Genomic DNA, 20,389 nt, shown 5'->3' with positions numbered 1-20,389 from the left:
AACGGAACAGAAGAGAAGGGGGAGGAGGAAGAAAAGGAGAAAGGGAGAATCAGAGAAGAATAGAATAGAATAGAGAATAGGATAAGATAAGAATTAAGAAGAGAATAGAATATAGAAGAGAAGAAGAATTCTTTATTGGCCAAGTGTGATTGAATAAACAAGGAATTTGTCTTTGGTGCAGATGCTCTCAGTGTACATAAAAAGACAAGATACTTTCATCAAGAATCATAAAGTACAACACTTAATGATAGTCATAGGGTACAAATAAGCAACCAGAAACAATCATAAAAGCATTGTTCCATATGTGCAGGACGAAGGGGGTGGAAATACGGTAGGTGCTTATAGATAATCTCAGAGGGGGAACAGTTCCTTTCCTTTCCTTAAACTAATTAAATCAGAATACATAGAAACAGATCTCGGTTTTTTAATTTCGTTTGGGGGGGGGAGGCAGACTTCTGTTAGGTTAAGGCTTCTGTCCTTAACTAATAAATAAACAAGACTTTTATTTTCGTTTCTACACTTTCATGCATTCTATGGTGCTCAAAGTTATTTATATTCCGAACAGTACAATGTACAATAGCCCTCGACAGTAGACCTTGAAGAATGATAATATGTCATATTTTTCAGTGCCTTTGTAACTTTGGTCACTAAACGAATTGTTGTAAATCGAAAGGTTGGACTAGATGACCTACAAGGTCCCTTCCAAATCTGTTAAGCTGCCTGTAATTATCCCCATTCATTTTCCTATTCCTACCCATAGCGCCTAAACAGTACCGGTAGTAGATGTTGCAACGCAAAACTTCTTAACTCTTGGGCCAGGACGGTCGCCCATCGTTTTTTCCCCTTTTCAGAAGCAAAACAAAAACACAGCCAGCATAGTAAGGGCAAACTGGTGGACGCCATCTTTGCTGAGGGCATTCCCTTGCCTATAATGTCCCCCGCTCTCTATCTGAGTTGATAAACCTCCTAAAACAACCCTGGATGCTTTATGAGGAAATCCACAAGGAAGCTCCTGTATTTCAGAACATCTTACAGGGGACTCGGCTGCTTTAACTACGAGGGGAAACAAGGATAGTTTTAAGGTTCCGCTCGAGTTTTTTGCGCACAGCCGGAAAGAAAACATCAACGGATCGACGGCACGAACTGCATTCTGGGAGGCGTAGTTTCTCCGCTACTTTAAACTAAATCTTCCTGCCTGCTCTGCCCCGCAGAAACATCCCATACTCCGAAGAGAGGACGGGGGTGTCTGTCTGATCCCCGTTTTGCTCCCCAGGAAGGCCGGATTTGCGGGGATCCCGCGTAGTGAGGCCTGGGCCTAGGCCGAAGAGCGGCTCCCCGTCCGCCGCGAGAGGCTTCCTAGCCGGGCGAAGAGCGGAGAAGCGGCTCGGCGGCTGCTGGTTTTTTGGGGGGGAACCCTTGGCCGGCTGGGAGTGGAGACCGGAGGAGGCGTCGCCAGCATGGTAGAGGCCTCGGGATACCCCTCCCCCCAACCAGGAGGGGGGGAGTCGAGGGAGGACCAGATGTTGGCAGGGAAGGAAAATGCCGACTCATCTGGCCGGGGTGGAGCTTGGCTGTCTGAAGTTGACAGGGTGGACTACAAATCCCATGCGGGCCCCCAGGCAGGCCTCATGGGCTGCAAATCCCACCCAGGGTTTGTGGGTAGAAATAGAAATCCCATCCTGGCAGGGTGGGTTTCAAACCACATCTGAGGGGTGGGGTGGACTGCCTGTGGACTACAGGTGAGTTGGACTACATATCCCATCCAAGTGGGAAGCCCCAGATAGGGAGAATGGACTTTCAAACTTCAAACCATGGGGTTGGGGGAGGGGGGCTACAAAACCCCATCCTGGCAGGATGAATTGCAAGCCCTGTTGAGGTGGTGTGGACTGCAAATCCCATGCGGGTGGGATGGACTACAAACCCAAATCCAGGAGTTGTGAGTACAAAACCCATTCTCAACAGGTTGGGTTCCAAACCCCATGCAGGTGGGTTGGGCTACAAATCCCTTCCAGGAGGGAGGGACTACGAAACCCCATCCCGTTAGGGTTAGGATCCAAAGCCCTTCCAGGAGGGATGGACTACAAAACCTATGCAGGCGGGATGGAGTATAAACCTAACCTAGAAGTGGTAGGCTGTAAAACCCCATTCAGGCAAGGTAAATTACAGACCCCATTAAGGAAGGGCGACTACAAAGCCCATGCAGGCGGATTGGGTTACAAACCTTTTGGGATGGGTGGGTGAAACTACAAAACCTGTGCAGGCAAAATCCCCCTTCGGGCAGAATGGATTGAAAGCTCACTTGGGCATGGTGGATTACGAAATCTATGCAGGTAGTGTGGACTTCAAACTCCATCCTGGGAGCTGAGCTATAGACCCACTCCAGGTGGGGCAGGCTAATAACCACATCTGGGACAGAGACAGGATGGGATTTCTATTAAGGTTTCAAAGGGAGGAGTAAAATGGGTGTTGATCCCATTTCTGTCCAATTTATTCCGATACAGGGAGTCCTCGATTTACAACAATTCATTTAGTAACTATTCAAAGTTACAACAGCATGGGAAAATGTGACTTATGACCGTCTTTCACAGTTACGACCTTCGCAGCATCCCCGTGATCATAGGATCCAAATTCAGCCGCTTGGCAACTTGACTCATATTTATGACGGTTGCAATGTCCCGCAGTTATGTGGTCCCCATTTGCGACTTACTGAGAAGCAAAGTCAATGGGGAGTCTCTTAACAACTACGTTACTAACTTATCAGTCCCAGTGATTCACATAACAACTATGCCAAGAAAGGTTGTAAGAGGGGCCCAAACTTACTTAATAAATAACTCAATTAAAAAACGGATTTTTTGGCTCGGGAATTATCCTTATTTGTTTGCTTGCTTATTTGTAAAATTTATTGGCCGCCCATCTTACCTCAAGGTAACTCTGGGCGCTTACAATTGTAAAAGATTTTTTTAAAAAGATATAAATTAAAAACATAAATGAGTAGAATTGATTATGGCAAATAGATTGTGCTCGACTTAACAACGCTTCCTTCTTTTTCTTTTTCTCTTCAGTTTTCTTTCAACATGTTTGATCATCCCATCCCCCGGGTCTTCCAGAACCGCTTCTCCACACAATACCGCTGTTTCTCTGTCTCTATGCTCGCAGGCCCGAATGACAGATCCGATGTGGAGAAGGGCGGAAAAAGTATGCGCTGTTTGGCTTTGTTTTCAATTTGATTTACTATAACTTTCCTCTCTGGCAGGCTGAAACAGCAATGATTTAACCCATAGGTGATATATTTATTATGCATTTTCCTTTATTCTACATCACATTTCCAGTTTTACAACAACACACTATTGGCTGTATCAAATCCTTTTTAAATTGGTAAGGCCACACTTGGAATCCTGCATTCAGTTTTGGTCACCACGATGTAGAAAAGATGTGGAGACTCTAGAAAGAGGGCAGAGAAGAGCAACAAAGATGATTAGGGGGCTGGAGGCTAAAACATATGAGGAACAGTTGCAGGAACTTGGTATGTCTAGTTTAATGAAAAGAAGGACTAGGGGAGACATAATAGCAGTCTTCCGATATCTCAGGGGTTGCCTCAAAGAAGAGGGAGTCAAGCTATTCTCTAAGGCACCTGAGGGTAGAACAAGAAGCAATGAGTGGAAACTAATCAAGGAGTGAAGCAACCTAAAACTAAGGAGAGATTTCCTGACAGAACAATTAATCAGTGGAACAGCTTGCCTCCAGAAGTTTTAAATGCCCCAACACTGGAAGTCTTTAAGAAGATGTTGGATAGCCATTTGTCTGAAACGGTATAGGGTTTCCTGCCTAGGCAGCGGGTTGAACTAGAAGACCTCCAAGGTCCCTTCCAACTATGCTATTGTATTGTATTAAATATACACAGTATTATACCACACTGATCATAACCATTATTCTCATGGTCATTCAGCATAATCTCTCTTAAATGCGTGATATTGTACATCATAGTACAATATCGTAGAATATTGAGTCGCCATGGGCAAATAGGCAGCAGTATAAATTTAATGATAAATAAATAAAAATAGTTACTGCATTTTTTCAGAGTATGACACACTTTTCCCCCCTAAAAGAGTCCGAAAATTTGGGTGCGTTTTATACTCCGAATGTAGCTTTTTCTAAGCATTTTTCAGCCCTAATGAGGCGCCTTTGCCTGCTTTTCTCTTTGCTTCTCTCTCTGGTGATCAGCTGTGCTTTAGAAGCTGTTTTTTATCCCCAACCAGGGGATAAAAAGCACATGTGTATGCTCAAACCAGCAAACCTATGAGCTGAAGCAGACCAGACTAAGGACACTAGCCAGATGAATACCTGGTAGATAGAATTCTCCCCCGCCCCCATTTTCTTCCCCAAAAACTAAGATGCGTCTTATACTCCAAAAAATACGGTATATCCCTTATTTTCATACTTGTGCAATAAAGCTCCATATATTTCACATTCTATACATTTTAATCCATAGTCATGTACATTGCTTACAGTGTCTCTCTCTCTCTCTGTGTGTGTGTGTGTGTGTGTGTGTGTGTGTACACCTGTATTTATTTTTTGTTTGTTGATTTTCTTTCATCATTAAGTTTCTGAACTCTTCACCTGATATCTAGCCATTTTTACAATAAGTCCCATGTTGAGTAACATTCTGTTTTCCACTTTTATTCTGGAACCATTTTTCACAAGAAATGTACTCGATGAACTTAATAAATATAGCCATGATTTTTTTTTTAATAGGACGCCTCTTTGGCTCTTCTTAAAAGCACATTTTGTTTTTCCAAGCCTCTCAAAGTTGATTTCTAACGATTTTATTCACAGCGGCTATGGAAAGACTCAGGGCTTCCAATCTTAAAAAAAAACCTTGGAGACAACACAGCTATGAATCATTAATAAATGTCTCTTCTATTGCTTAATTTGCTTTAAAAAAATAAATAAAATGGACCAGATCAGCTTGTACTCAATACAGATGCCAAAGCTTGTAAATCTGTTTACAGGCCAGTGTTCGCTAGAAATGTGATTTATCTCTTTCGACGTGTTTGGATAACCTGGTCTCGTATTCTGGTGAAAAGAGTTATCCTTTCTTCACGAGTGTTGTGCTTCCTGTCCTATACCTGTTTGCCAACTGGCTGGGCGGGTCACTTAGTTGTTATGCCGTGGGAACATCCTGTTTTACCTGGTTACCTCATAGGGAGCCTCATTTTACATCGTGACCTAAACAGTTCATAGCAGTCAGTATCCCACATAATAAAATAAGTTTTTTAGGGACCGTTTGAAATCACAACTGCACTGAAAAAAAGTGAATTATGGACATTTTCTACACTTACGACCATTGCAGCATCCCCACGGTCACATGATTTACATTCAGATGTTTGTTAACTGACTCATACTTATGACACTGGTATTTACCGGTTCTCCGAACTACTCAAAATTTCCACTACAAGTTCTCCAGAACTGGTCAGAACCTGCTGAATACCCCCTCTGCCCTAATAGCTTCAATATTGGGGGAATTGTTGAAGTCTGTGGTTTAAATGTCCTAGAATTGCATTTTTTTTTTGCCCGCTGGTTTCTGTTTTTTCCTCACATTTTTCACAAATTGTTTTTGTCTTTTTCTTGCAGTAATTATGCCACCGTCTGCCTTGGATCAACTCAGTAAGTTGTGTATATGTAATGTGCTTTCATGCTTGATACTCTCTTATAGCACATCTATTTATTTAAAGGACTGTGGTCCTACTCTTTGACCAAAATGATTTGTTTGGCAGTATCTATCTATCTATCTATCTATCTATCTATCTATCTATCTATCTATCTATCTATCTATCTATCTATCTATCTATCTATTGTCTATCTATCTATCTTATCTACCTAATCTATCTATCCATGTATGTATGTATGTATGTATGTATTTATGTCTGTCTGTCTGTCTGTCTGCCTGCCTGCCTACCTACCTACCTACCTACCTACTTACCTATCTATCTACCTCATCTATCTATCTCATCTACCTCATCTATCTACAGTATCCATCCATCCATCTCTCCCTATCTCTCTCTCTCTCTCTTTACCTACCTACCTACCTACCTACCTATTTCAGTTTCCTATCTATCTATCTATCTATCTATCTATCTATCTATCTATCTATCTATCTATCTATCATCTATCTATCTTTCTACCTACCTACCTACCTACCTACCGATCAACCGACTGACTGACCGACTGACCGCGTTTCCCCGAAAATAAGACAGGGTTTTATTTTCTTTTGACCCCCAAAATAAGCGCTTGGCTTTATTTTTGGGGAGGTCTTATTATTTTTGAGGTACAGGAGGCAGCGAGCATGGTCACCTCATGGCTGCTGCTGTGTTGCAATATTTTTGGAGAGACTTATTTTAGCGCATGCGCTCAAAAGCCCAATTGGGCTTACTATCGGGGAGGTCTTATTTTCAGAGAAACGGTATATCTATCTATCTTTCTATCCATCCATCCATTATCCTTATCTCTATCCTCATCTCTCTCTCTCTCCTTCCCTCCCTCCCATCCCTGTCTGTCTGTCTGTCTGTCTGTCTATCTATCTATCTATCTATCTATCATCTATCTATCTTTCTACCTACCTACCTACCTACCGATCAACCGACTGACTGACCGACTGACCGCGTTTCCCCGAAAATAAGACAGGGTTTTATTTTCTTTTGACCCCCAAAATAAGCGCTTGGCTTTATTTTTGGGGAGGTCTTATTATTTTTGAGGTACAGGAGGCAGCGAGCATGGTCACCTCATGGCTGCTGCTGTGTTGCAATATTTTCAGAGAGACTTATTTTAGCGCATGCGCTCAAAAGCCCAATTGGGCTTACTATCGGGGAGGTCTTATTTTCAGAGAAACAGGGTATATCTATCTATCTTTCTATCCATCCATCCATTATCCTTATCTCTATCCTCATCTCTCTCTCTCTCCTTCCCTCCCTCCCATCCCTGTCTGTCTGTCTGTCTGTCTGTCTGTCTGTCTATCTATCTATCTATCTATCTATCTATCTATCTATCTATCTATCTATCTATCTATCTATCTAATTTCTAAACTGCCCATTTCTCTCAAAGGAGGTTCTGGGCAGTGTACGATGCAACATAACTAATAATTTTTTTAAAAAGTATAAAAATTAACCTTAGAAGTTAAATTTTAATTAAAAATTAAATTTCATTTTTACACAAAGATAAGTTTTCTCCACCAATGTACAGTCTCAAAGTCATTTTTAGAAGAAAAAAAACTTGGATGGGGAGGAGAGCAGTTACGTTTAAGCAAATTAATAAAAAACACCCTCTAAAAAACACTGAGAAAATGAAGGCGTTAGGGATTTTCTGCAAGTTCAAGAATTGTCTCCTTGAACGTTATGCGCTTTGTAGATTTCCTCTCTACTGCTTCCCATTAGGTCGGCTTAATATCACCTACCCGATGTTGTTTAAACTGACGAATAAAAATTCAGATCGGATGACTCATTGTGGCGTGCTGGAATTTGTGGCTGATGAAGGCATCTGTTACCTTCCACACTGGGTAAGTAGACGGTTTTGTTCCATTAAATTAGAGACATGGTGCTTGGATAATGTCCATCTCCTCCTCCTCCTCCTCCGTTCTTCTTCTTTGCATAAAATCAGCTTGGCTGTGTTTCTCTCCCCAAGATGATGCAGAATCTTCTCCTGGAGGAAGGAGGCCTGGTGCAGGTGGAAAGCGTCAACCTCCAAGTAGCCACTTATTCCAAATTTCAGCCACAGAGTCCCGATTTTCTTGACATCACCAATCCCAAAGCTGTGTATCCTTTTTGGATGGTCCTTCAAGAGGGAAACGCTGTTCTGACCGAGGCTTTCCGAGAGCATGCAGCAAACTCCTGGTCCCGACAAAAAAAACCTTTTATTAATTGACTGTGAATTCTGCTCATTTATATCCAGCAAAGTCTTTCGAGGGAGGATTTACAGTCACAGACCTTATCTGGCTTGGAGAGCTGCCAAAACTTGGCAAGGAGTCACAGAGAGTCACGAACCAATGAAGCGAACTAATGGTCTCCTGCAAACTCCACTCCCCTTTCGCTCCTCTTTTATTTCCTCTGGGAGGGGCCATTCATCGTCCCACTGTGGCCTTATTCCCATGTCGACCCCTGTTCTTTAGCTGTTCCCTTCGTCTGGCAACTCTGTGCATGCACACACTGGGAACAGGCTCCAGCTGTTCTTCTGCCTCACTGATGTCTGACTCCGAAGGCAGCTGATAACTGGCATACAGCCCTGGCCCCCTCTCTGCCTCCGACACAGAGCCTTCCTTAGAGCCTTCCCCAGACTCCAGGACTGGCCCATGTTCCTCCCCAACCTCCTCACTGTCTGGATCTGTTGTCAGATCTGCTGGCTGCTGGCAGGCCGCAACAAACACCTTGATTAATTAGATATTGAGTGCTTTGCTTCTAAATGTATACAGGTAGCCCCTTGACTTAACAACACTTCATTTAGTGTCCGTTCAACATTATCACGGCACTGAAACAAGTGACTTAGGATTAGTTTTCACACGACCATTGCAGCATCCCCGCAGTCACATGATCAAAATTCAGGCACTTGGCAACAGACTCATATTTACGCCGTTTGCAGCGTCCCGGGGTCACGCGTTTTCCTTTTGCGACCTTCTGACAAGCAAAGTCAGTAGGGACGAGGGAGTCACTTAATCACCGTCTTCCCAATTGAACCACTGTTGTCAGCATTCCAAATATCATGCAGAATTAAGTCAGAGTCCCAGGCAGAGTTATCCTTAAAATTCCAATTTAATAAGACAGACATGTTGGCATCGTGCTATGGAATCCCAATTCTAAAGAACTTCCTGGGATTCCACCCAGTTAAAAGTTCATGATCTTGTCCCCACAAATCCATCACATAGTCCAATCGTCTTCACCCACACTGGCATCTCCACCCAGCTGTTTCCGGTCAGGTGCAGAGGTGCGGAGACAAAATATGACCTTGGTCTTCTAGAAAAGAATGACAACAACACGTTCCACAATCCTACTCCTTTCTATTCCCCCCTCCCAACAAGTACACTAATGAAACAGCATAATGAAATAAGAGAGAGTGTGGCAGGCCAAAGATCCTAAATGGGATAGAACTGCAGGCTTGACAACTGCAGTGATTCCCTTAAACACCGTGGCAGGAAAGGTCATAAAATGGGGGCAAAACTCCTTTAACACCTTTCTTGCTTAGTGACAGAAATGCTGGAGTCAGCTGTGGTTGTACGTTGGGGACTACCTGTACGTGGGGGGGTGGGGAATGCAATAGTGTTCAGTAACGTGTGTCATTTTCTAAAGTTGCCTCCTGTTTTTACAATGCAATCAGGAGATCTCTCTGTGTTCTGACCCAGGTCCCCAAACACAACAAACCCTCTATAGTTAAATCAATGATTCCTTGATTAAGAACGCCGGCAACCCCGGCGGAAAGTTTCTCTCTCACCGCAGGCTAACAAGTCTGTCCGTCCGGAAGATGAATAGTTGTCTGCCACATCTATTCATCTCCGCCCCCTGCATTTTATCCCCAGAGCTAGGGTGGGGCTTCGCTAGCAGCAATGGCTCTTCTGTCCCAAGGACCGACCCATAGATTTCCACTGCTCTCCTCTCCTCTGCCTTCTGCCCATCTGGCACTGGAACCAGCTTTCCTCATCAGCTGCCTCCAGACCTGGGGGCCGTTGACTCTCTATCTGATGGCTGATGGATGGCCCAGGCTCTGCCTCTGTCTCTCTCCCTCTGCCAGCTCCATTCCCACTTCCCCCTCAGAGCTCTCAGATTGCCCTGATGCTGATCCTAACTCCCACGCTTTGTCCTCTTCCTTCTGATTCGCTAGAAGATTGAACCTCAAGCTTTGCATGCCTTGTGTTTACACGATGGTTTGCACTGTTTGATGATACGGCCTTGTGTAACCCAGTTATTCAGTTAGTCAGGTTTGCATGCTCAGTTAATTAGTTAGTTACATGTTTGATGTTATGCCTTTGTTTAGTAGATAGTCATGCTATGCCTTTGTGTAACTCAGTTAATTAGATAGTCAAGTTTGCATTGTTCTATGTCATGTTTTGTTTGCCTTTCGTTAAAGGTTAGTAAGTAGTGGAATTTATAATTCCAGGCGGGGAGTGTGCTGTCCCAACAGTATATAGCTAATGTGTAGGAATTAAGAACTCGCCTGCTAGAGGACACAACACTGTGTTTCCACTTAACGCACTCTGAAGATTGGAAAACGCGCTCCGGAATTTTGCTTGCCTCACCACTGGAGACGTCATCGCCATCAACTACAATGAGAAGGTAACATCATTTATTTGCAGAGAAGGGCAGGCTAGAGCAGTGTTTCTCAACTTGGGCAACTTTAAACTGTGTGGACTTCAATTCCCAGAATTCTCCAGCTGGCTGGTTTTAAAGGGATGGGAAGGACTTCCATGTACTCTGTTCTTCATGCTTTCCTCTTCTCTTTTAGATCTACGAACTTCGAGTCATGGAGACCAAACCAGACAAAGCTGTGTCCATCATTGAATGTGACATGAATGTAAGTCAGAGATGGACAGTCTCTTATCTTGGCTTAGCTACTAGTCGGGCAGAGGTACCATGGATGCCAAAATGGAACAAAGTAGACTTTGGCCCAGCTGGAAGGAGGGATCAAATAGACAATTAGCCTGGACTCACTACATAAGCATAAGAGGGCATGGGTTGACCCCTCCCCACCCCTTGAATGCTTTGGAACCTTATGGTTTTCCCCCCAGAGAAATCTGCCCACCTAGGAAGATTCCTGTATTATAGGCATAGAACAATAAAGTAGCTACCGTATTTTTCGGAATATAAGACGCAACATTTTCCCTCAAAAAAGAGGCTGAAAATCTGGGTGTGTCTTATACATGGAATACAGCATTTTTTGCCTCCCGAAGCCCCGCCCCCTCCACCAAAATGGCCATACAGAGCCTTTAGGAGGCTTCCAGAGTGCTCCTGGGGGCTGGGGAGGGCAGAAATGAGTGACAAATGGGCCATTTTTTGCTCAATTTTGCCCCCAGCCCCAAGGAGTATTTATAAGCCTCCTAAAGGCTATGCATGCCTTTTTTTTGGAAACAAATGGCCCCATTTTTGTGAAAACGGGCCGTTTTTGGAAGGTCTGCAGAGTTCAAAACCTTTTTTTTTTTTTAATTGCCTCTTCAAAACCTTGCTGTGTCTTATACTCTGAAAAATACTGTACTTTAAACTCTACATGAGTTGTGTCTTGTTGTTCGTGCCTGACATAGGGTGGTTTTAAAGGCACCATGATGATTGTGAGCTGGGTGTAACTTTTGTGTTGCACTGACTTAATTTGTGAGCTGGGTGTAACGTTGTTGCATTGATTTAATAACAGGTGGACTTTGATGCACCTTTGGGTTACAAAGAGCCAGAGAGACAAGCGCTGCACGAGGATTCTGCGGTAAGTTGCTTTTTGTGGTGTTGTTGGCTCTTGGCTTCCTTCTCCCCCAGGAGAAACACACACATGTATGACCTCAGGAGTTTCAATTGATATTTTTAAAATAACACATGGTACACGTGGTGGGATTCAAAATTGTTTTACTACCAGTTCTGTGGGCATGGTGTGGCTTGGTGGGTGTGGCAGGGGAAGGATATTGCATATTCCGCAAGCTGCTAAGAGCATATTAAGATATCTTAAGCAAACGATGGATTATGCATTGTATTTAGAACCTAAGGATGATCTGAGCTTAACTGCATATGTGGATGCAAGTTTTGCTACAGATGTGTCTACACGGAAATCAACATCAGGGTTTGTTGTATTCCTGAGAAAGGCATTAATTGGATGGTGTCTATTAGACAAGAACATTTGAGTCTATCGACTATGGAGGCTGAGTTCTCATGTCTGTCATTATTATGTACAGATTTGGTTTGCTATACAACAACTACTGGATATGGGGATTGACATACAAGAGCCTATTGTTGTTTATGAAGACAATGAAGCAGCAATTCAGATGGCATCCAATCTTGCTGTAAAAACTAGGTCAAAACACACTGATCTAAGATAGCTGAATGTAAGGCAAAGTGTGAATAGTAAATTACTTTCACTGGAGTATTGTATGTCTGAAGACAACATCGCAGATCATTTTACTAAGGCCCAAGGTAATATAAAGCATAAACGTTTTTGTGAGGAATACGGCTTAAGATTGTAAGATTTATATATTGTCCTACCCAAAGGGGAGAATGTTAGGAATATAATCTAATGGTTGGGTTGGCAATATATAAATCATGTAACAATGCCGTATCTGTTTCTTTAAACCATGCTGTAAACGTGATTGGGTGCTGTTTCCTCAATTGGCCATAAGAGGGAGCCAGAATCACTGTAGATGCTGATCTGATCTGAGTTTTTGGAAGCTGGCTGTTAGAAGTGCCGTATAGTGATCAGCGCGAGCTATTGTAAGTTTTGCAACTGCTAGCAAACTTTGTGTACCGGACTGATTGTATGATTATGGACTATGTTATTTGGATTATCCCATAACTGAAAGATGTTGATGACTGACTGTCTTAACCGTGTATGACTTGGACTGTTTGATGGACTCTGATACCTCTATTTCCACGAAAGTAAAAGCCTATTTAAACTGCAATGTCTCTGTAGGCACTACTCTCACAACGCTTCCCTGAATGCTCTCCCAACGGGGAGCTTACCTAACACCTTCCCCACTCCAGGGGAAGGATACTGCAAAATCCCCATTCCCTCCCCACTCCTGGGGGAAGGATATTGCAAAATCCCCATTCCCTCCCTACTCCTGGGGGAAGGATACTGCAAAATCCCCATTCCCTCCCCACTCCTGGGGGAAAGGATACTGCAAAATCCCCATTCCCTCCCCACTCCTGGAGGAAAGGATACTGCAAAATCCCCATTCCCTCCTCACACCACTAACCTGCTTCCCAGCTCCGTTCTCCTGTGCAGGGCAACAAAAGAGAGACCCAGTCAATCAGCTGGGACTCGGGAGGCAGCGAATTCCACCCATTACTTCTTGTTCTACCCTCAGGTGCCTTGGAGAATAGCTTGACTCCCTCTTCTTTGTGGAAACCCCTGAGATATTGGAAGACTGCTATCGTGTCTCCCCTAGCCCCTCTTTTCATTAAACTAGATATACCCAGTTCCTGCAACTGTTCTTCATATGTTTTAGCCTCCAGTCTCATCATCTTTGTTGCTAAATGAAATAGCTTCATTTATTTATTTTTCCTCTCTTGCTCTTTAGGATGTTGAAGCAGACCACAATTGTTATGCGAGCGATCTGGGATTCCGTGTAAGTCTCTTTCTTGAGATAACACTTACTTGGGTTAATCATTGGGATTTATAGCTACCTCAGTCAAATTGCAAACTCCTGAGAGATTATAAAGAAAAGCAATATATATATAGTCACAACCCCTGGTATGCCCAAATATGGGAGGAGGCATACTGCTTCCTTTCTCTGTCTATCGGCTCATCACAAGAGACCATCCAATAGCAGTAGACTTATATACTGCTTCAATAGCAGTAGACTTATATACCGCTTCATAGGGCTTTCAGCCCTCTCTAAGCGGTTTACAGAGAGTCAGCATATTGCCCCCAACAATCTGGGTCCTCATTTTACCCACCTCGGAAGGATGGAAGGCTGAGTCAACCCTGAGCCGGTGAGATTTGAACTGCTGAACTGCTGATCTAGCAGTAGCCTGCAGTGCTGCATTTAACCATTGCGCCACCTCGGCTCCAGACAGAAACCCAATATTTTTACTGTTGCCTTTGTTACATTTGTGTTCTATTAGGCACAACTGCCTAATATGTAATACAGCACAGGTTCTAATCCCAGTAAGGGTATGGCTAGCTGATGAGAGCTAAATAGCTTGAAATAGATCTATACTAGTCTCCCTTTATTTATTTATCAGCACAAATACAACACACATATATCTTTGATGCTCCGACTTTTGTTCCTTGGCTTCAGGGAAAATTCGGGATGAAATCAGATTTAAATCTCTTCTGCCAAGGTTTTTTTTTTTTTTTAAATCCGATCTCAATACCTTTAAGAAAACAGTAAAGAAGCAAGAAAATAGAGAAACAGGGAAGAATCCAACAAGCAAAGTCAATGGGGAAGCCAGGTTCACTTAACAACCCTGTGACTAATTTAATCAATTGCAGTGATTCACTTAACAACGGTGACAAGAAAGGCTGGAAAATGGGGCAAAACAAATATACTCGGTTGAGTTTTGATGGCGCCTTTGTCAGAAACATCCTGTCGTTAAGTGATTGTGTTTCTCTCTTCTTTTGTTAGGCGTTTTCTGGATCTGGGAACAGGTTGGATGGAAAAAAGAAGGGAGTTGATCCAAGTCCTTCTCCAATTAAACCGGGAGATATTCGACGGTTAGTTGGGCCTTTCTTTTTGTTACTTCCACCACAATTCCCTCGGATCGTTGCTTTTTTTCCCTAGTGTTCCGGTTTCTTTTCTTTTTTTTCCCCCTCAAATTTTTTTAATTTTTATTCTCTTACATGCCATTGTGAGTATACATTCACCTAATTCTTCTTCTTCTTTACATTTGTCATCCTTATACATTTGTTATTCCATTTAACAGGTTATAATATACAGTTTGGGTTGCTTTGTTTGCCATCCCTTCCGCCTGTTGTAACACCACCTTATTTTTCCCTTTCTTTTCTCCCTCCCTCCCTTCTCTACTGCCTTCCTTCCTCCTCTCCTTCCCTTTCTTTCTTCCCTTAACTCTCCCCTACTCCTACTCTTCCCCTTCCCCTTCCTATACTCTCTCCTTCTCTTTCTCTTCCTTCCACCCTTCTCTCCCTTCTAGCCTTCTCTCCTTACCTCTTTCTTCTTTCCCTCCTCTTCCTCTCATTTCTTCTCCTCTCTCCCTTTCTTTTTCCCTCCTGTTGTTATAGGTGTCTCCTTCAAATCTCACTTAATGTTTTCTTGGGATGGTATTTCTGCAAACCCAGATATAGTTTAGTATCATTTCTTATTCCCTTACCTCTCCCCTATTCCTACTCTTCCCCTTCCTACCCTCTCTCCTTCTCTTTTTCTCCCTTCTACCCTCCTCTCCTTACCTCTTTCTTCCTTCCCTCCTTTTCCTCTCATTCTCTCCTCCTCTCGCCCCTTCTTTTTCTGTTGTTTTAGGTGTCTCTTTCAAATCTCAGTTTATGTTTTCTTGGGATGGAATTTCCGCAAACTCCAATATAGTTTAGTATCATTTCTTATTCCCTTACCTCTCCCCTACTCCTCCTCTTTCCCTTCTCCTTCCTACCCTCTCTCCTTCTCTTTCTCTCCCTTCCACCCTCCTCTCCTTACCTCTTTCTTCCTTCCCTCCTCTTCCTCTCCTCCTCTCTCCCTATCTTTTTCTGTTGTTATAGGTGTCTCTTTCAAATATCAGTTTATGTTTTCTTAGGGATGGTATTTCCGCAAACCCAAATATAGTTTAATATTATTTCTTATTCCCTTACCTTTGCTAATCTATCCTATGTCCCCTCCCCTCCTTTATATCTCACTCTTGAATATATACTTGTATATTTAATGTTTTCTTTCCTGTTTTCTGGTTTCTTCATCACTTGTTTGTTTAAACCTAGTTTAAAATATAAACTGCAGTTGTCTGGATTTGCCCAATATATGGGGCCTCAAACCATGTGAATAACCACAGTGGCTGGTTTTGTAAAGCCGCTTAAGCCGAAATAACTCACGGCTGAGTTTGCAAATTATGCTAAACCCTAAAAATAAGGTGAGGTGTAAAGCTGTATATTGTGAGAATCCAGGAAAGTGTTTTTCTGGGTTCATCATCATCATCGTCTTTTAACAACCCCATAATCCCTTGCGGGATGGGGTCTGGGCAACTGAATGGAGCAGAGCCGGATGCCCTTCCTGTCGCCAATGCGGAGTTTTGTTCAGCAGATATATTCCCAGTGTGCCCAGAGAGAGAAATATCTGCCTCTACCTTGATTGAACTCACAGCCTGATTGTGACGCCAGAGCGCCACCTCTAGGCCACCGGACCGTTCCAATTGTCTACCTGGATTAAATGGGTTGATTTTGAAATGCTTGTGCCAGCCAGTATCCTTTTGAATTATGGTGACTTACGAAATATAGTAAAAATTTCAGTGCGTTAAATATCCAAGCCTAGAACAAAAGAGAAAATTTGAATGCAGGGCCCTGAAATGCAAAATTGACCGCAATAACTTTTCCGTGAATTCTTGTCTTTTTTTTAAACGGGTAAACTTTCTCCCTTCCTCTTGGCAGGGGCATTCCGAATTACGAGTTCAAAATTGGCAAGATCACATTCATTCGAAATTCCCGGCCACTGGTAAAGAAAATAGAAGAGGTGAGCAAAACTGGATTTTTTTTTTTTTTATAAAAGCTGGATCTCAGATTGTGAATTTCAACAAGTGCCACCCAGAAATTTTGGAAATTAGACAGTACGGAAGAGGGTACAGATGGGAGAAAGACCCAGATTGAACAGCCAAAAAATACATGCAGAGTCAGAGATCCAAGAGAGGAATATGGAAGGCAAGTCAAAAAAAAGCATAGCAATTAAAGTATTGAAGCGGGCAAGAGATGATGGATAGATTGTATTGTATTGTATTTTATTATTTGTATGCCGCCCTTCTCCGGGAGGACTCAGGGCGGCGAACAATTCAAGGGGGAAAAAGGGGAACATAAAAAGACAAAATACAAATAATAAAAGTAAACAACAGTCGCACAACCATACGTGTCGAGAGGGGAGGGAACTCATCACCCCCAGGCCTGCCGGCAAAGCCAGGTTTTGACGGCTTTTCGGAAGGCCTGGAGAGAGGTGAGGGTCCGAATCCCTGCGGGGAGTTCATTCCAGAGGGCCGGAGCTGCCACAGAGAAGGCCCTCCCCCGGGTAATAGCCAGGTGGCATTGGCTGGTAGATGGCACCCGGAGGAGGCCAACCCTGTGAGATCTAATGGGTCTGTGGGAGGTAATTGGTAATTGGTAGATGATTTCTCTTTATTGTTATTCTTCTGATTTGCTTCTATCTATCTATCTATCTATCTATCTATCTATCTATCTATCTATCTATCTATCTCTTTCCTTTTTTAGGTAGGTGACACGGCTAGAATTTAGGTAGGATAGAAAGAAAACATCTTGTAATAAAGGGTGACATAACTAAAAGTTAGAATAAGAGAGAGAAATAAGAGAAAGGGGGAATGCTAATGTATACACTTTTATATAATAAAATAAGAGCAATAACAAGAGGAAACATGGAATAATTGAATAATGGCAGACTGCAACTTAATATAATTATGTATTGCTATTAGAAATATATAAGTTGGTTGAATGTAATAATTTCGATTAATTTTATTAGTTTTATTTGTATTAGAATGTATGATGTGTAGGTGCCACACTGTTCAGGTATTGGTATGTTTGTAAAAATATAAAACTAAAAAACTAAAACACACACACACACGAGAAAAAGTGTTACCCAAACCAGCCACAGACGTTGATCTGTTATACATCCCATCCCAAACATTCAGCAGTGTATCATTTTCTAAGAGAAACCAAAAAGATGAGGGAAAGGAAAAAAGAAACAAATATATCAAAACATATGATAAATAATTTGTGTTTGCTTCCCCCCCCCCAATACAATGACACGTCTTTATAACAGAGATAACAGAGAGGGATTAACAGAGTTGGAAGGGACCTTGTAGGTCATCTAGTCCAACCCTCCACACAAGCATTTTTTTTACCCCTTGTTTGTTTGTTTATTGCATTTGGATACCTCTCCAATCTTAAAACTCTGGGCAGTCTTGATATGTGCCATAAGATAAGAAAGAATACATAAATAATTCAATGCCTTAAAAAAAAACTAGTTGATAAACCGGCATTTATTTATAGGGGGGGAAATGTCTGGGCCAAATGTAATTTCTAATGTTGGATTTTCCCCTTTACAAGAGGGAGCCCCTTGTGGAGTACTGTGAAGCCGTCACCATGGCAACTCCAATGCGCTATACGGTAGAAGCCATTTTATAGCAGTACAGTAAAAGCCATTTTATGGCACAACAGGCTGTATCTTAACAGAACACTCACTTAAGGGGTGTCTTACCCCCACAATATTTGTTTCCAGAGAGTAAATCATCTGTGTACCAAGTTTGGTTGAATGCTCAAGGCATTCCTGAGTTATGCTGGAACAGAGAGAGAGAGGGAGGGAGGGAGAGAGAGAGAAAGGGAGAGAGAGAGAAAGAGAAAGGGAAAGAGAGAGAAAGAGAGAAAGAGAAAGAGAAAGGGAGAGAGATGAGAGAGAAAGAGAGAGAGAGAGAGATTTTTACATAGATTGAAAGGAATGGAAATCTTGATGCTAATGTTGTGTTAAGTAGCTTGTAGGCCAAAATCCCCAGAAATGATTTATATAAACGTCCGGTGTCTTCCATCAGAACATATCTGGATCCTCCGTAAGCTTGAAAATTATTCTTCCGAATAGCATTGGAAGCAGGGCCTGTTGACTTTATGAGTGCAATTCCAGAAAATAATTATGGTCCAAATCACCTCTCTATCCTTTTCTCCATTTTTTTTTTCAGGATGATGCTAGCAGTCGTTTTATTGCGTTTTCCGGAGAAGGTCAGTCTCTTCGCAAGAAAGGCCGGAAACCCTGAACACTTTAACGCTTGGACGACAATAAAAATAATCCTGTAGCAAGCAAGACTCTTTGTGTTCCTGTTTCTCCGCATTGATAATTTGAACAGAAAATGAAAATAGGCTTCTGGAGACATTCCAGTTTTGAGAGCAAAGTCCCCCACTCCCTTTCAGCACCGATGATGTTACCTAGTTGGGTATAGAGATGTCTACAGGAAAACAACCAAGTTCAGAGAGCACCAAGGACCCAGCAGCGTTCTCCTTTTCCTTATCCCATCCCATGTAGCAATGATGTTGTTACCTAGTTGGGTAAAAAGATGTCTGCAGGAAAACAACGAAGTTCAGGGCATCAAAGTCCCAACAGTCCTCCTCCTATGCTCCTCATTCCCTTCTAAAACTGATTATGTTACCTAGTTAGGTAATGAAACGTCCAAGCAAACAATCAAGCTCAGAGAGCACCAGGGAGCCAACGATCCTCCACCACCACCTCCTCCTCCTCCTCCTCCTCCCCCATCTGATCTAGCACTGTTGTTATCTAGTTGGGTAATGAAACATCCAAGCAAATAATAAGCTCAGAGAGCACCAAAGACCCAACAATAATCCTTCTCCTCCTCTCCCATCTGATCTAGCACTGATGTTGTTACCTAGTTGGGTAATGAAATGTCCACAAAAAACCCAACTAAGGTCAAAGAGCAGCAAGGACCCCGCAGATCAACCCTGAGCTACAAATACTTACTTCTATTGGTATAGTTCATTTAAAGAAAGTGAAGCAGTACTAACTAAGAGCAGCTTGCTAATAATCTGGGAGCACTTGGCTCTAACACTTGGGTCTGCTTGCCTTAACCTTCCTAGGAGGCAGAGTGTTCCACTGCTGAGGGGGGCGGGGTATAGATGACCTAGAGCAGTGGTCTCCAACGTTGGCAACTTTAAGACCTGTGGACTTCAATTCCCAGAGTTCCTCAGCCAGCTTTGCCCCAAGGTTGGAGATCCCTGACCTAGAGGACAAGCTATCATAGAGCATTTCCCCTGCCAACATCAGAACAAATATCGCTGTTAATCTATTGCTACCTTTCTCAAGTTTTATTGTTTGGGGTTTTCAGGTTAAGAAAAGCCACTCTTTCCAACGGCCAAATTACATTCTTGTCAAATTTCCTTTTGAATTGTGAATAGCGTGTTGGCCCAAACCATTAAAAAATGCAATGTTTTTTTTAAAAAAAACTTGATTTCCAATGACAACCTCATGCCTCCACCCTTCAACTACAATTCCCAGAAAGCCACGTGGCTTATACTGCTCCAAAACGGATCAGATTGGCAAAGTTACATTACTGATTTGTATTCTGCTTTCATTGTTTTAAAAGTTGAAGCTTTAAACGCCATCTCTCTCTCTCTCCATCATCCATCTATCCATCCATCTATCTCAGATCTACCTATATATTCATATCTACCTACCTAATCTATCTCCACCATTCGTCCACATCTCTTTCCCCATCATCTCTCTCTCTCTCTCTCTCTCTCTCTCTCTCTCTCTCTCTCTCCCCAGATCCATATATATATTCACATTTATCTACTACCTAATCTATCTCCATCCACCATTCATCCACATCTCTCCATCTATCATCTATCTGTCCATCCATCTTATATCTATCTACAGATCTACCTATATATTCATATCTATCTACCTACCTAATCTATCACCATCCACCATTTGTCCCCCTCTCCCTCCCTCCCTCCCTCCCTCCCTCCCTCCCTCTCTCTATCTCCAGATCTACCTATATATTCA

The 20,389-nt window shown here is 42.6% G+C and overlaps 1 protein-coding gene across 1 annotated transcript; it reads left to right on the top strand.

Moving 5' to 3' along the window:
- Window positions 1–1,131: 1,131 nt before the first annotated feature.
- On the top strand, window positions 1,132–18,676 carry UFD1 (ubiquitin recognition factor in ER associated degradation 1). Its single transcript, XM_032230072.1, has 12 exons — window positions 1,132–1,460; window positions 3,063–3,195; window positions 5,632–5,664; window positions 7,428–7,549; window positions 7,675–7,805; window positions 10,238–10,310; window positions 10,480–10,548; window positions 11,380–11,445; window positions 13,247–13,294; window positions 14,297–14,385; window positions 16,255–16,336; window positions 18,555–18,676. The coding sequence occupies exons 1-12, from the start codon at window positions 1,458–1,460 to the stop codon at window positions 18,627–18,629; spliced, it is 924 nt and encodes a 307-aa protein (XP_032085963.1). The 5' UTR covers window positions 1,132–1,457; the 3' UTR covers window positions 18,630–18,676.
- The last annotated feature ends 1,713 nt before the right edge of the window (window positions 18,677–20,389 follow it).

This window comes from Thamnophis elegans, chromosome 13 (genome assembly GCF_009769535.1).
Source record: "Thamnophis elegans isolate rThaEle1 chromosome 13, rThaEle1.pri, whole genome shotgun sequence".
NCBI lineage: Eukaryota > Metazoa > Chordata > Lepidosauria > Squamata > Colubridae > Thamnophis > Thamnophis elegans.
Note: the sequence above shows the minus strand (reverse complement) of the source record. Positions and strands in the feature narration are given on the sequence as shown.